Here is a 17,124-nt window from a genome sequence, read left to right on the forward strand (position 1 = left end):
TACAATAAACCCCTAAACCCATGCCAACACACTCTTTTTTCCTTTACTTTGTAGCCCAGACTGGCCCAGAACTCATCATGTAGCCAAACCTGACCTCAAACTGGCAGCAACATTCCTGTCTCAGTCTACTGAATGTTAAGATTACAGTTGTGATTTACCATGCCTGGGTCCTCACTCCCTCCACTTTCTATGGTTACACTAGTTAGAGGAACAAGGCAGCATTTCACATGTCCATTCTCTACTATTTATCTATAATTCTCAATGCACTCTGCCAAACAACCATTAACATCAGAATTGTAATGTCTTCTATATTATTCTAAGCTAGTGGTTACAAGGTAGAGTATATAGCATCCACTAAGTCTCATGAAAATTCAACTTTTTCACCTTGTGGTGGTTTGAATGAGAATGCTCCCCCCCCCACACCATAAACTCTCACATTTGAATGCTTGGTCCCTAGTTGGTGGGATTGCTTTGGGAAGAATCAGTCACTGTGACCTTGTTGGAAGAGGTGTGTCACTGGGAGTGGGCCCTGAGGTTTCCAAAGTCCACACCAGCCCAGTCTCTACAACTCTCTGCATCCAATTTGCAGATAAAACAGAAGCTCTCAGCTACCGCTCCAGTGTCATGCTGCCAGCCTGCCACCCGGTTGGTTCCAGGATGGTCATGAACTCACCCTCTGAAACTGCAACCAAGCTCCCAATTAAATGCTTTCTTTTATAAATTGCTTTGGTTATGGTGTGTCTTCAAAGCAATAGAAAAGTAACTAAAGACATACTTCATTTTGTTTATCCTACAGTTTTATGCACTTTACAACATAAATTACTACCAAGATTCATACATAATTTACAAATACATATGCTGTGGGTAAATCCTTGAAAAACTGTTTAGTGACTGGGCATGGAAATCAAAGTTTGGAGAATGGCAGCTTATGCATTAAAAGTAAATTGTAACCAAGAAAAACTTCTAATGTGTCCATGTCTCAAAGCAATTTATCATAGAAGGCAGTATCTCACAGTCTTGCATGGGTCTAAGAATAGAATCATGCAAGGTTAGCTCAGAACTTCTGGAAAGCATCTCACAGCTGCAACTCCTTCTATAGACAAGAAAAAGGTCATTTTAATGTAACACTTAGGATATGCATAGAAAATAAAACAGATATAAAAATTTGGGGCAATCTAAAGGCACAGAGTACAGAACAAATGAATAACATAACTATGATTTTATTATGAGGTCTACAGAAATTCTAAGTAAACTGAAAATACATTAATATACTGATTAAAAAAGCAATGTATCTATTCAAATAAATCCTAGCACAGTGTAAAAAACACTGACACTGGAATAAGACATTTATTTATTCAAATTGTGGTTCTGTCACCTAACAGTTATATGACTAAATTTTAACATCCTTCAACATCTTCCTTACAGGGCAACTATGAGTATTACATGAAATAATAAACATAAGATACTACTATGTATATCTTTAGCAAAATTGAATATATAGTTAGCTCATGAGTCAGTAACTGTTTCCCTATCCACTATGCAGTTTTCTCAACATTTTCTGTCCCTTACCTTGAACATTTGAAAGATAACAGTCCCATCAATAAGTGGCTCACAGCAGCAGTAATAGCTACTGCAGTATTATAGAATTATAGACTGGTAAACAGCATGGGCTTCTGGGACAGAGACTGAATTCTAATCTTGTGTCTAACACTAAATAACCTTGGTTAAGTAATAAGTATATATGTTAATTCTTTACATTTATTTTGTTTCATTAGAAGGGTTGTAATACAGATCAAATATGGAGGTCAGAGGTACTGAACTTGGGTCATCAGGCTAAGTGGCAAGTGTCTTCCTGTCGGACCCTAAATGTAGATTTTAGCATAAGACAGCTTATTCAAATCAACAAAGTCCAGAAAGATTAAAATTTGTCCAAGGAATACAGAACAGTATTAGACTATTGCTCCAATACAGAGGCTGAGAATTGCTACCACTGAGAGTTTCTTTTATGTCAAGTTCCTACATGTCTACTCAATGAAAACAATGAGGCTCAGGAGTCAAACGACTTACCTCAAGTAGTCAAAAGACAAATGCAAGAGGAATGATTTGATTAAAGGTAGATTTGGATCCAAAGCCTATATTCTCAAGTAGTAATGGGAAAATATTTGTTTATGTCTATACTTGTACACACATAAGATACATTTCCACAAAAGAAAAAATAAAAATGTTTTAAATAAACCCATAATCTCATCACCAAGATTTAACTGCTTAATTTTTACTCCTTGACTTTTTCATAAACATAATCTACTGTGACTATCATAAAAAGTTATTTTAGAAGCAGAGCTCTGTTTAAGATCACAGAGCTGTGCAGTGGGACAGAGCCATTAGGTGAAAAAGACAAGGTCAAACTAAATCACAGAAGGCCTTGATGGCTAGGCCCCTTGCAGCACTGAAAACTGATTATAGAAGTGCAGGTTTCGAATGGCTTCTAAATATGGACAAAGCGCGATGAAAGGGAAGGAGGTCTGGCAGTTGTACACCAAATGGACAGCAGAGAGAAAGAGCCAACAGACTACCACTTCTCCTCTGAAGCTCCCAAACACTGCTGATGGTAACATTAGTCTGCCATGACCCCAATACAGGACTATAGAATTTCACAAGGGTTTTATGTTAAACTTCCCTACAGATTTTCAGTTAAGTAAACAGTGATCGCTAAGAGCTAGAGAAAGAGCAAGCTTTGGTGTCTGCATTCAAGCTCTTCTACTTCCTGGTTGTGTGACTTTGAGATTGTGAGACAGTTTTTGTCTCATAATCCCAGGTAGTTTTCAAACTATAACTATATTGCTTAATTTTTTGATCTGTGGAATGGGAATATAACTTCCCTCACCAGATTACTGTGAAATTTATTAGAGTAATACATTTATATGTAGCACAACGTCTGAAAGTAAACAAACACTAGCAGCTTAGAAAACATGTTCAGGGGCTGCAGAGATGGCTCAGTAGTTAAGAGCACTGACTGCTCTTCCAAAGGACCCAGGTTCAATTCCCAGCACCCATATGGCAGCTCACGACTGTCTGTAATTCCAGTTCCAGGGGAACTGGCAAAACACCAATGTACATAAAACTTAAAAAAAAAAATTTTTTTTAAAAATTCCTTAAAAAAAAAGAAAACATGTTCAGTCCAATATAGTGGCTCACGTTTGCAATCTCAGCACTCGTGAGGCTGAAGCAGGAAGACCACCACGAGTTCAAGGCCAGCCTGGCTTACAAATGAGATACCAGGATGGTATGGGCTACAAAGTGAAACTCTGGTCTCAAAAAACAAAACAAGTGCTGGTGAAATGGCTTGGGGGTAAAGGCACTCGGTGCCAAGTCCGATAACGTGAACATAACCCCCTGAACCTACAGGCTAGAAGGAGAGAACCGACTCCTGTAAGTTGTCCTCTGACCTCCACACACTCATGTACCCCCCAACTCTCTCTCTCTCTCTCTCATACACACACAAACACACACACACACACACACACACACACACACACACACACACACACGGAAATAAACCAATGTTAAAAAGTAACACAATAGCCAGGTGGTGGTGGCGCACGCCTTTAATCCCAGCACTCGGGAGGCAGAGCCAGGCGGATCTCTGTGAGTTCGAGGCCAGCCTGGTCTAACAGAGCAAGATCCAGGACAGGCACCAAGACTACACAGAGAAACCCTGTCTCGAAAAACCAAAAAAACAAACAAACAAAAACAACAACAACAAAAAAGGAACAGAATAAAGCAAGGAAATCCTACAGATTTCTCATAGTAGTATATTTGAATTTATTCGCAGTATTTATTTATGAGAAACTGCTATAATAGCTCTACAATTGTATCACTTAATCCTATTAACTCTGAGGTAGCTACCACTACCATTTAGCATCTACCTCTGAGACACACGGGGTTAAAATATCCTCCCCAATGTCACAGAGTTGGGAGATATCGAGCCAAGTTTTTGATCAATGCTATCAGATCCCACAACTCACATTTTTAGCCACCATACAATACTGATTTTCTATTCTTTTAAAGATGTAAGGGGAGCTAACAGAATAGCTCAGTGGTTAAGAATGTTAAGAACGCTTGATGCACAATCATAATGACTGGAGCTAAGATCCCAGCACCCATGTAACAAGCAGGGTGTCCTACAAACGCCTGTAACTATGGCTCTGACGAATCTAACACCTTCTTCTGGCTTCTGTGTGCACACACAGGCTTGCATACTGGCATAGGCACACACACACACACACACACACACACAGAGAGAGAGAGAAAAATCTTAAAATGAAACTATATGTGAATCGTTTTTAAGACTGCCTTTCTCTCCATTTGTATTTTCTGAAGGATCCCAAATTAGATTTTCAAAAAGGTATTACAGAAAGCAGTAATTAGCAATATGGATTTTTAGGGTTAATGTTAGATTCTGTTGTTATATTAGATTCATTTGGCTATACAGTCCAGGGGATGATATAAACTACATAAGGTACTTCCCAAGAGTTAAACAACACTTGCTTATTTATACTAATAAAGTACTCTGAGTGAGTGATTGAAAGCACAGTTACTGAGGGTTGGGGATTTAGCTCAGTGGTAGAGTGCTTGCCTAGCAAGCGCAAGGCCCTGGGTTCAGTCCTCAGCTCCAGGAAAAAAAAAAGAAAGAAAGCACAGTTACTAACTGATTCTTGGTATAAAAAAGATTCTTTCCTTCCGCTTCAAGATACATACCTTTCCAGTTAAAGTTGAGAGATCATCTCCACCAATTACTTTTATGTCCCCTGTTGACTGATCATTCTAGTTAAAAAAAAAACTACATCATTTATATGCATATTTTTGTGTACACACAAACTTCTCAAATTATCAGATGTAAGCCACAACATTTAAGACATTAGCTATCTAATGGCCACAGCATTATGGTATTGTAAATTATATGAATTATAAGAATTAGGTTTCTAGAAATGAATGACTAGGTAAATTTCACATAAAGATTAGTAAAAATTAAAAATCCTAATTGGTCATTACTGGTTTTTGATGTTCCGAAGAGTCCTAAAAATAGAGTACATCCATTTCTGAGTGGGCATATTATAGCTATTCATCGTCAATCAGGCATTTCTCAACCACAAAGGACAATTTATTAGCATGGCAGGTGTCTGCTTCTGGCCCTGTAACATTCCTGTGAGTCATACAAGTTGAAGGAGCTGGTCTATGTCACATCCAACCCCGAGGATATGCCCCCTAAAAGTCCAGCCCATATCCAAGTCATCTTCAGAGCTGAGAAACCAGGTCTGATTACTAGTCTGTTAGCACATACATCTTAGGTTCTCACTTTCAGCTCTCATGGAAATTAACCGAAATCCCTACAGGGGTTTCAAAGGAGAGTACTTAACACTCAGGATAGCTGGTGGAAATAACAATAATTTGGATGTGCTGGAATCAAGACAGAAAACTGAATTGAAAACAGATGAATAAAAGAGCCTGGACTTGCTCTATTGGGACAGTAACAAGTATCATAAAGCTACGGCAATTACCTTATGTCAATCAGCACAGTGATTGACAGAAGTTAAAGGAACCAAGTAAAATCCAGAAACAGACCCAAAAACATATGACAATTTAGTACAGGACAAAGATGGTATTTTGAGTCAGTAATTAAAAGATGAATTATTCAACAAATGGTGTTTGGTCAATTACTTATCCATTTGAGAAAAAATAAAGCATGGTCCCTACCTCACACCATGCACAAAAATAAATTCCAGATGGATTAAAATCTAAATGTAAAAAATAAAACTATAAGTGGATTGGAAGAAAATGTAGGAAGATATTTTTTCCTTGCATTCTTAGAAAGGGCAAAAAACTAGTCATGAACCCCAATTGAAAAGATCTACAACCAATATTTCTAATGCTTATTACACTTCAAAATAAGAACCCATCAGATGGGACTGGAGAGAGAGCTCATCAGTTAAGAACTCCTGCTGATCTTGCACTGGACCTGGGTTCAGTTCCCAGCACCCACATGGCAGCTCATGATTGCCTGTAACTCTAGTTTCAGGTGATCTGATCCCCACTTCTTGCATTAAAAGCATCAGGCATGTACATGGTGCACATGCATACGTACATACTGGCATTCACACATACACATAAAGTGAGATAAATACATCCTTTTTTAAAAAAAGAACTATTAGAGCCCAGCAGCGGTGGAGCACACCTTTAATCCCTACACTCAGTGGGGCAGAAGCAGGCTGATCTCTATGAGTTCGAGGACAGGAGGCCAGCCTGATGTACAGAGCAAGTTCTAGGACAGCCAGAGCTGTTGTTACACAGAGAAACCCTGTCTCAAACCAAAAAAAGGAGCTACTGGAAAAATGTGATTCTAGTGTTCACCCATCCACATTTATAGAACTTAAGCCTGGTAATACATTGAGGGGAAACAAATACTCAAGTTGTTGGTTAGAATACAGAAACCAATATAACCTCTTTTGAAAAGAATATAGTAATGCCTATTAAAATTGTAAACATGCATGCCATTTTGATTTAACAATCCCATTTCTAAGAATCAATGTCACAAAAACATTCACAAACATGCAAAAGAACATTAAAGGATGCTCACTGTATCCATTATTCATCAAAAAGAATCAACATGTCTTTTAACAGGGAATTAACTAAATTAATGAATTTAATGTATACAACAATACTATGGAACTATTAAAAAGAATCACAAAATCTAATATATACTTATATAGATCAATACTAATTAATAACACCAAGTAGTAGACCAATATGCTACCTATAAAAGTATTTTCGTTCTGTATTTAAAAGTATGTTGAGGCAGGTATTTTTTGTTCTGTATTAAAAAGTATGTTGGGGCAGGTATTGGTAATACATACCTGTAATACATACCTCTATGGAGGCTGAGGCAGGATTGAGAGTTTGAGATCTCTCTGGGCTACCTAACAGACCTTATCTCAAAATATCATTAAAAAAAGATAGCCAGGTGGTGGTGGCACACAACTTAATCTCAGCACTGGGGAGGCAGAGGTAGGTGGATCTCTGTGAGTTTGAGGCCAACCTGGTCTACAGAGCGAGATCCAAGAAAGCCAAGATTACACAGAGAAACCATGACTCAAAAAAAAACCAAAATAAGTGATAGCTCAGTTGGTAGAATGTTCGCTTAGCATGTGCAAGGGGAAGTGGGAGAGAGGGGAACAAAATAAATAAAACCATACTACTAGTACATGCTGTAAACTAAATGTTTGGCTTTTTAATGTAATTTTGCATATTATTTCTCGTATTAGTCTAGCCTAAAACCCAGAATTTCAAACACACAAAACTGATTAATGACTAAAAGAAAAAGAACTGTATGAAATCTGAAACCAGTTTAGAGGGAATTATGCTAGGAGTTCTACAAAGTAATAACAAACCTTGGTAAATACTGACATCTTCTGTAGAAAGGTGGTATTACAGTCTAACACCAAATAATTCCTTTTTCAAGGAAAGGCCAAAAGGAATAAATACCTAAGAATGGAGCTGTGGTCCAAAGGCTATCTATGGCTATGTGGTCCAAGGCAACAGAACTCCAAAGTACACAGAACACTGGCACTCTAAGACTGTTCTAGCCGGACAGTGGTGACACACGCCTTTAATCCCAGCACTCGGGAGGCAGAGCCAGGTTTATCTCTGTGAGTTCGAGACCAGCCTGGGTCTACAGAGTGAGATCCAGGACAGGCATCAAAACTACACAGAGAAACCCTGTTTTGAAAAAAACAAAAAACCAAACAAACAAACAAAAACAATGACACCCAAGACTGTTCCAATTTTCACCGTCCAACTGACCTCAATGTTTCAGCTTATGTGTCCTTGAAACTTTTTTTCAAGGACAACAGCCTCCTTTTAAATGGGGCTAATAAAAAAGGTTCATTTAATAGCTGTTATATGTGAATGCCTACATTGTCTACAAATGCTATCCATGTATCAATTCCCTAACCCGAGTGGCCAGAAAACTATAGCACCCTCCCTCTCTGTCTGGAACTCACTGTACCCCTTAACTCGGTGCCTCTATAGAGGCCTCCTCATCTTTAACTATTAGAGCAAACTTGCTCTCGCTCTCTCTCTCGCTCGCTCTCTCTCTCTCTCTCTCTCTCTCTCTCTCTCTTCTTTCCCCTTTCATCGCTTCATTAAGCAGAAGTGCCCACGGCATCCTTCATTTAGGTGTCACTTTCAGTAACCAAAAATCCCCAGAGGGGGCTGAAGAGGTGGCTAGGAGCATTGGCTTCCAGGAGACCCAGGTTCAATTCCCAGCACCACATGGCGGCTCTCAACTGTCCATAAACTCCAATTCTAGGGAGTCAGACACTCTCTTCTAGCCTCTGTAGACGTCAGGCACATGTGTGGTGCACAGACATGTATGTAGGCAAAACACTCACGTACATAAAAATATGTGTTTTAATTCCCAGAGAATCTCAGGGGTCTAAAAACCCAGTCTTAACATTTGTTTCTACTTTGTCTGCCTCTTAATGCAGATGACAGGAAAGAAGTTTTATTCCTCATTTTCCACCCCTAAGATTTTTGAAAATCTCTTTTTTAAGTAGCAACAAGAGCTCCAGCTTTAGAGCATATTTGCTTGGCATATTTGAGATCTTGGATTCATCCAACACTCAAAATAATTACAAATTTAAAAATAAAACTTAAAACATTACTTGTTTACTAACAACCATTTCTCCCAAAATCTCGGTATCTTTTCTTCAATTATTTTAGTAGAATTTTATAAAATTGAAGCAAAACTCAAACTAGAAGAAACACATTTGTGTACTTATCAAATGTTTCATTTTCCTGCAGGTTAGAGAGCACTGGAACAGAAAATGTTACCAAATATATAACACTGTTTTAAGATACACATTCATATTTTACTACCTCTGAAAACATAATTCATGGCACCATACAACTATAACTGAAGGCATTTTCTTTCTTAGAAGCACAAAAAAATAGTGGTTTTAATTAGTGGACTCTTTCATTTAATGAAACAGATATTTGGAATCCCCCGGTTCTTTCCCACCTAGGTACTTAAATAACATCTGGGATAACACTGATTATGTAAATTATAGTAGCACGTGTGTACACGTATACAGAGAGAAAACTCTTTAAAATACTCAAAATAAAAAGTGATGACAAAGCCAGGCGGTGGTGCACGCCTTTAATCCCAGCACTCGGGAGGCAAAGGCAGGCGGATCTCTGTGAGTTCGAGGCCAGCCTGGTCTATAGTGAGTTCCAGGACAGACAGGGCTGTTAAACAGAGAAACCCTGTCTCAAAAAAATAAAAAGTGATGACAGGAACTGGGGAGACGGTTCAACAGTTAAGTGTTATGTACTGTTCTTGCAGAGGACCCAGATTTAGTTCCCAGTACCCACGGTGACTCACAAACACTGAAACTCTAGTTCCAGGGGATCTGATGTCTTCTGCTGGCCTCTGCCGACATGAAGCACTCACATAGTGCACATACATACATGCAAGCAAAACACTCATAAACATAAAATAAAAATAAGCCTTTTTAAAAAGGAGAATATGGTGTTCGAGGCCAGCCTGGTCTACAGAGCGAGATCCAGGAAAGGTGCAAAGCCACACAGAGAAACCCTGTCTCAAAAAACAAACAAACAAACAAACAAAAAGTAGAATATGAGATGACTTAGTTTCTCTATAATTTTCTGTAGTTTATTTTAAAAAGAAATACCTATTTTAGCCAGACAGTGGTGGTGCACATCTTTAATCCCAGCACTCAGGAGGTAGAGGCAGGTGGATCTCTCAGTTCAAGGCCACCCTGATCTACATAGTGACAGGACAGCAAAAGCTACATAGAGTCTCAAAAAAAGAGAAAAAGAGGAAAAATAAACTATGCAATCAAAATTGTGAATGATGGAATTTACATGTAAAGGTCACATTTATTTTTTTCATCATAGTGTCAATATTCTAAATCATTCCAGACTCTGACAAAGGTAAAGTGGCCCCAGGTCAAAAGTGGTTTCTGTTTTCTGAGAAATAACTGTTAACCTTAATAATCAGACTTTGCTTCAGATAACTTGGGATTCCACTCAAAGCAATTTAGCTCCAGAGAAATCATTTGCCACCAGCACATAGAGTCAGGAAAACACCAAGTCTCAACAACAATTCTTTTTTTTAAATATATGTGTGTGTGTATTTCAACACCATGTCTGCTTGTGCAACAAGTGAATTCCTGGTGCCCTCCGAGGCCAGAAGAGGGCATCAGATCCCTGGGACTGGCGTTACAGACCACTGTGAGCCACCATGTAGGTGCTAGGAATTGAACCCAGGTCCTCTGGAAGAGCAGCCAGTGCTTTTGACTACTGAGCCATCTCACCAGTCCCAAAGTTCTCTTAAGACTTACTTATTTCTCTTTATCTGAGGCTAGGACATCAGATCCTCTACAACTGGATCTACATAGTTGTGAGACATCTTTCTGGTGCTAGTAACTAAACCCCAGGCCTCTCCACAAGTGCTTGTGACTGCTGAGCCATCTCTCCAGCTCTACTCATTAGAAATTCTCAAGAGTTTTTTTGAAGCTTGGCGGTGGTTGGCTCACACCTTTAATCCCAGCACTGGGGGTGGTGGGGGGGAGCAGAACCAGGCGGATCTCTGTGAGTTTGAGGCCAGCCTGGTCTACAGAGCGAGATCCAGGACATGCACCAAAACTACACAGAGAAACCCTGTCTGGAAAAAAACAAAGCAAAAACAAAATCAAAAACAAAATATCAAAACACAGCCAGGTATGGCGATGCACACTTACACTCCCAGAACTTGAGAGGCTAAGACAGAAGGACTGTTTGAGCTACATAGTCTGAGACTAGCCTGAGCAGTATCATAAAACAAATCAAAATCCAGGTCAAAAGAAGAGAAAAGAAAAACCGTGCAAAATAAGCACATATCCTTCTGGGGTGACTATATAACAGACAATCTTCACTTCAATGTTGGTCATGAAATACACTGGTTAGTATTCTGTGTTGTGATAGAAAGTACCAATGAATTAATAATAACAACAACAATCATAGCCAGAAGTGGTAGCACCTGCCTGTAATCCCAGCTACTTGAGAAGCTGAGGCAAGATGACTGAAATTTCTAGACCAGCCTATGTCATGAGTTCAAAGACAGTCTGAGCAAGTTAGTGAGAAAGAGTCTCAAACTAAAATTCTAAAAAACAACTGGGATGAGGCTCAGTTGTAGCATACTTACTCAGACCCTGGATTCCATCCCCAGCATAGAAAAATAAATTAGTTGATAGACAGATACAGATAGATAGATAGATAGACAAATAAATAATAGTAATTCTACTATAAGTGAGACAATTATATAGTATAGCTTGTAGAACTTCAAAGAAACACAGACAAATCTATAACTGCCATATTTTTTAAAATTATAAATTAATTATACTTACGCAGTAGCTCTTCAGTCTGATAAAATCTACAGTCATAGGAATGGATCTATCACTATTTCTATTCAGTGCTTTAATATAATCCAGCAGGTCAGCAAAGAATTTATAGCCCCCCTTCAGCACACAGAGAGCCACAATGTGATGGCCTCCCATCTCTTTCATGACATCTCGAGCAAGTCTTTCAGTCCTACAAAAATAAAATCAGGAATTGAAAAAGATTCCAAATATGTATATTTTATAATAAACACCTCTTAAGCATTAAACCTCCATAAGACACATCCTTTTTACCCAAAAAGGGTAAAGGGTTTTTTTTTTAATTTTTTCCCCACATGCCAAAGGTAAGATTATTTTGGGGAGAAGGTGACATAGGATCTCTTTATGTAGCCCAGAATGGATTGTAACTCATAGTCCTTGTCTCTACCTCCCTATGCTGAGACTATTGAAATACACCAACACACACAGCTCAACCAAAATTAAAACTTGATACTTTTTTTTCCCCCTGGAACTGAGGACCGAACCCAGGGCCTGTGCTTGCTAGGCAGGCGCTCTACCACTGAGCTAAATCCCTCCCCAAACCCAAAACATGATACTTTTAAAAACCAAGTACATGCTAGGCATGATGTACATGCCTATAATTCCAGCACTCTGGAGGCTGAGGCAGGAGGATTGCTATGAGTTGAAGGACATCCTAAACTGTAGAGTAAGTACTAGGACACTTAGGGCTACATAATAAGATCCTGTCTCAAAGAAAGGAAAAGAAAAAAAAACAGGTACACTATAACATCTATCATAAAATTAAAAAATACAAATAAAAACAAGATATAATTTTCAAAGCTTACTTGATGGCGAATCTTGTTTAAATTGTATTCCTCTAATATAAAGTATTAGAAGAGATTGTGAGGAAAAATGAACTCACCACTGGAAGTATAAAATGATGTAACTTTTTAGAGGTTAATTTGGCAGTATGAGAACATTCAATAAACATCTTTTCCTTGACCCAGAATTTCTACTTGCCTAAAGCTGAGTTCAGTGCCAAAATGTGTTTATGAGATATTCCTCTAATATACTCTGCTAAATGCAAAATAATGAAGATCTTAAAGTGTTCACCAACAGTAGAGTTAAATCAGTTATGGTACATCCATGAATACAATAGCATATCACTGCTATGGGATGTCTTTCTGTATACTGTGAATATGTGTTGCTCTCACTGGTTGATAAATAAAGCTGTTTGGCCAATGGCAAGGCAGAATAAGGTTAGGTGGTACAATCAAACTGAAGACAGATGAAGAAGGGTGGAGTCAGGAGAGATGCCAGCCTGCTGTCCAAGGAGCAACAAGATGCCAGCAGACCAGTAATGCCATGGCCACGTGGCAACATATAGATTAATAGAAATGGGTTAAGTTGGGGGGCTGAAGAGATGGTTCAGAGGTTAAGAGCACTGGCTGCTCTTCCAGAGGTCCTGAGTTCAATTCCCAGCAACCACATGGTGGCTCACAGCCATCTATAATGAGATCTAGTGCCTTCTTCTGGCATGTGGGCATGTATGCAGGCAGAATGTTGTATACATAATAAACAAATCAATCTTTAAAAAAAAGAAATGGGTTAATTTAAGATGAAAGAGTTAGTTAGCAAGAAGCCTGAGCCATAGGCCATATAGATTGCAATTAATATAAGCCTCTGTGTGTTTACTTGGGACAGAGGAGCTGTGGGACTGGGCAGGACAAAGGAAAACTTCTGTCTAGATATCACCTTTAAAATAAATGTGGGGGAGCCAGGAATGTAGCTTAGCTGGTAGAGTCCATGCTTAGTACACACAGGAAGTCCTAGGTTCTATTCTCAGAACTGTGCAAACTGGGCATAATGCCATATCAGGAGTTGAAGCAGTAGAATCACCCTCAGTTACACAGCTATTTCAGACCATATTTCAAAAACAATGTAACATGTAGGGCTGGGCATGGTGGCACATACCTGTAATCTTCACACATGGGAGGCTGCCATGGAGGACTGCTGAGTTGAGGCCAGTCTGGGATATACAGAAAGTTCCAAGCCAGACTGAGTTAAACAGTGAGTCCCTATCTCAAAGAGAAAATAGTATACACACACATACACGATTATAAAGTAATTTTTAAAAGATACACACACACACACACACACACACACACACACACACACACAAAGTCAGGCGGTGGTAGCACATGCCTTTAATCCCAGCACTCAGGAGGCAGAGCCAGGAGGATCTCTGTGAGTTCAAGTCCAGCCTGGTCTACAAAGTGAGATCCAGGACAGGCTCCAAAGCTACACAGAGAAACCCTGTCTCAAAAAAAAAAAAAAAAAAAGAAAAGAAAAGAAAAACAGATAAAAACATGTGAGAGCTCTAGATGTACTACTATTAAAAAGTTCAAAAAAATTAGTACTATATGATAATATGTAACATGTGTGTGTGTGTGTGTGTGTGTGTGTGTATACACTTCACATACAGTGATACAGTGTACATGTACAGATAGGGTCTAGGAAAGAAATGTGTGTAGCAAGCTGACAGAACAAAATTATAATCCCATTTACAGACAGACTAGAGGCTCTTCCAACCTCTCTTCAATGTTTATTGTACTCAGTATGGATCCCCTATTTATGTCTCAAACTGGGAAATTAATTAGTAAAATTTCCTGATGCTTTTCTTTTTGTAAAAAGAACATTAAAAATAAAAAACATTGGGGCTGGAGAGATAGTTCAGCAGCTAAGTGAACTTGCTGTTTTTGCAGAGGACCTAAGTTCAGTTCCCAGCACCCACATAGTGACTCACAATGGTCAGTAACTCCAGTTCCAGGGGATCCATTACACTTTTCTGGCCTCCTGAAATGCATGTGCTACACATACATGCATGAAGGCACTCGTACATACAAATAAAATAACAACAAATACTTTTTAAAATAGAAAACCTTTGTTCATTAATAAGTTGCCCTAGATTATATTCAAATATCAACTACTCAATAGTTGCTAAGTTAGAATTAATACAAGAAAAAACTCTTCAGTTTAGGCTGGAGGGGTGGCTTGGTGGGTAAGAACACTTGTGCAAGCATCAAGACCCATATAAAAACCAGGGGTGGCTATATCTGCTTTTAACGTCAGCACTAGGGGACAGAGACAGACAGATCTCTGGGTCTTGCTAGCCAGGCAGCCTAACCACATCGGCATGCCCCAGGTTCAGTGAGAGACACTGACTTAAGAGAATAAGACAGAGAGCAACAGAATAGGACACCCAATATCCTTCTCTGGCTGTCATATAAATACATATACTATACATATACATCACTACACACATATCATACATACACACAGACCTAAAAACCCCCAGAAAACTTCAATTGAGATCTTACTAACCTGTCCATAATCAGTCCATGAGGAATAAACACCTTTTCCAAATCCTCGACATAGTGATTAGGAATACAAAATAAATCTAGGTCATAGCCTGGTTCATCATCACTAATCTGAAAAAGAAAGATAACTGTTTCAAATCAGAGCCTTACACGATACCCACATTTAATTAAATTTAGAAAATAAGCCTTAGTTCACAGAATTTAGGTAAGAGAGGGTATAAAGTGGAGTTAATTTTATACTTTTGTAATAAATCATACTTCTCTAAGAAAACCATGTGTCTTATTGCTTATTCAGGGTCAAGAATGGGAAGCAAAACATGACACAGAATTTTCTTCAGATCACAAATAGAAAAAGATAAAAATTTACAGAGGTATGACAAATATGGCAAAAATATTTTAAACATGAAAGATTAGTATATTCAGTTTCTACTCTATACATTTTGGAATATATTTGAACACTGTGTGTGGGGGTGCATATTTATATGCAGGTGCATGTGAATATGTGTGTGGAGTCCAGAGATTGAAACTGGGTCTAAAACATTCATTTGTTTTGAGACCGGGTCTCTCATTGAACTTGTTTAACCAAATTGGCTAGTCTAGCTGGTCCGGAAGTCCCAGGGATTCCCCTGTCTCTGCCTCCTTGGTGCTGGGATTACAGGGATGTGCTGCTTTTTATCCAGGTGCTGGGATTCCAAACTCAGGTCCTGAAGATGACATGGCATGCACTTTATAGACTGAGCCATCTCCCCAATACCCTAAAATATTTTTAAATTTAACATAGTATATTCTAGTAAATTAAATAAAAATCTCATACAGAAAATGAAAACTGGTGTTAACCATCCAACTCCTAAGAGTACTTATCTTAGTGTGTGTGTGTCTGTGTCTGTGTGTGTGTGTGTGTGTGTGTGTGTGTGTGTGTGTGTGTGTGTGTGGTGATATACTGTTTGTAATCTAAGAAGTAAAAGCTTTCCTGAAGATCAGAGACAGAGCTAGTCACAGGGTTAGCCATAGAGGTCAGGCAGTGGTGGCACACCCCTTTAATCCAAGCACTAGGGAGGCAGAGGCAAAGGTCTGGATCTCTGTAAGTTCAAGGTCATGCTGAGCTACACAACTCCAGCACTTGGGATCACGCACCTTTAATCCCAGCACTGGGAAGATTGAGACAGGAAATAATTTGGCTGGGCAGAGAAATGAATATAAGGTGGGAGGAGACAGGAACTCAGGTCTTTTCAGGCTCTTGCAGGCTAAGGAGCTGGTGAGTTAAGAGGTGGCTTGCTCTGTTTCTCTGATCTTTCAGCTTTCACCCTGATATCTGGCCCTGGGTTTTTATTATAAGACAATTTAGGATTCGTGCAACAGGGGTGTCACCAAGAAACCAACAGATCCTTTAAAAACCCAAATTCCCACAAGTATGTGATGGTTACAATCCACTAATAAGGTCATTTTACAGTAGATACTCCAAAATTGTTTTGAGTTGTATCATATTGGTTATATTAGTATGCCCAGAATTCAGCATACAAAACATTTAATGTTAATGATATGGTACCTTTGGTGGCAAAATATTATGACAGTTTTATAAATATGCATGTACCTATACACAGAAAAAAAGTACAGCAGAATCATAAAAGCAGGGTAAATCTGCCAGACACATTTGTTGTTGGGAAGCTGAGGTAGAAGTTTTGGAGTTTGAGGCCAGTATGGGTTACTAAGTGAGTTCCAAGTCAGCTAGGGTCTACAAGGCAAGACCTTGTTTTTAAAAGTATCCCCAAACTCCAAAATCACAATGAGTCGTACAGTGAGATGGTGGTCTCATGGATCCCAGGGCTAACCTCAAACTCACTATGCAGCTGACCTTCAACTTCTGAACCTTCTGCTTCTCCCTCCTTAGTGTTCAGACTACAAGAAGCATGTGCTATCACTCAGTTTATGTGGTTTTATGTCAAACCCAGGTGGATCTCTGTGAGTTCAAGGCCAGCCTGGTCTACAGAATGAGTTCTAGGACAGGCACCAAAACTACAGAGAAACCCTGTCTCAAAAAACCAAAAAAAGGAAAAAAAAAGGACCATTCAAAGAGTATTTTACAAGAAAATATTTTTGTAAGTTTTATAAAGCAAAATTTAGTTCATGTTTTGGGAAAGGATAATAGACTGCTCAATTTTATCAATAATACAATAAACATTTCTACCAGGCTCATCAGAATGCATGCACTGTAATTTGACAAAAATGAAGTTGGGTAATTTTTAAAGTACCTTAGAATCAAGATTAGAATACCACAATGACTTCCTTGA

The 17,124-nt window shown here is 38.8% G+C and overlaps 1 protein-coding gene across 1 annotated transcript in view; it reads right to left on the minus strand.

Moving 5' to 3' along the window:
* Positions 1-17,124, minus strand: part of Hprt1 (hypoxanthine phosphoribosyltransferase 1) — a 37,388-nt gene that overhangs the window by 12,025 nt on the left and 8,239 nt on the right. Inside the window, exons 2-4 of the mRNA XM_006982289.3 lie at positions 14,841-14,947; positions 11,466-11,649; positions 4,759-4,824 (exon numbers count right to left, since the gene is read on the minus strand). Of these exons, the coding sequence (XP_006982351.1) occupies positions 4,759-4,824; positions 11,466-11,649; positions 14,841-14,947 (357 nt within the window). The remainder of the gene's footprint in view (positions 1-4,758; positions 4,825-11,465; positions 11,650-14,840; positions 14,948-17,124) is intronic.

Source organism: Peromyscus maniculatus, chromosome X, assembly GCF_049852395.1.
Source record: "Peromyscus maniculatus bairdii isolate BWxNUB_F1_BW_parent chromosome X, HU_Pman_BW_mat_3.1, whole genome shotgun sequence".
NCBI classification, from domain to species: domain Eukaryota; kingdom Metazoa; phylum Chordata; class Mammalia; order Rodentia; family Cricetidae; genus Peromyscus; species Peromyscus maniculatus.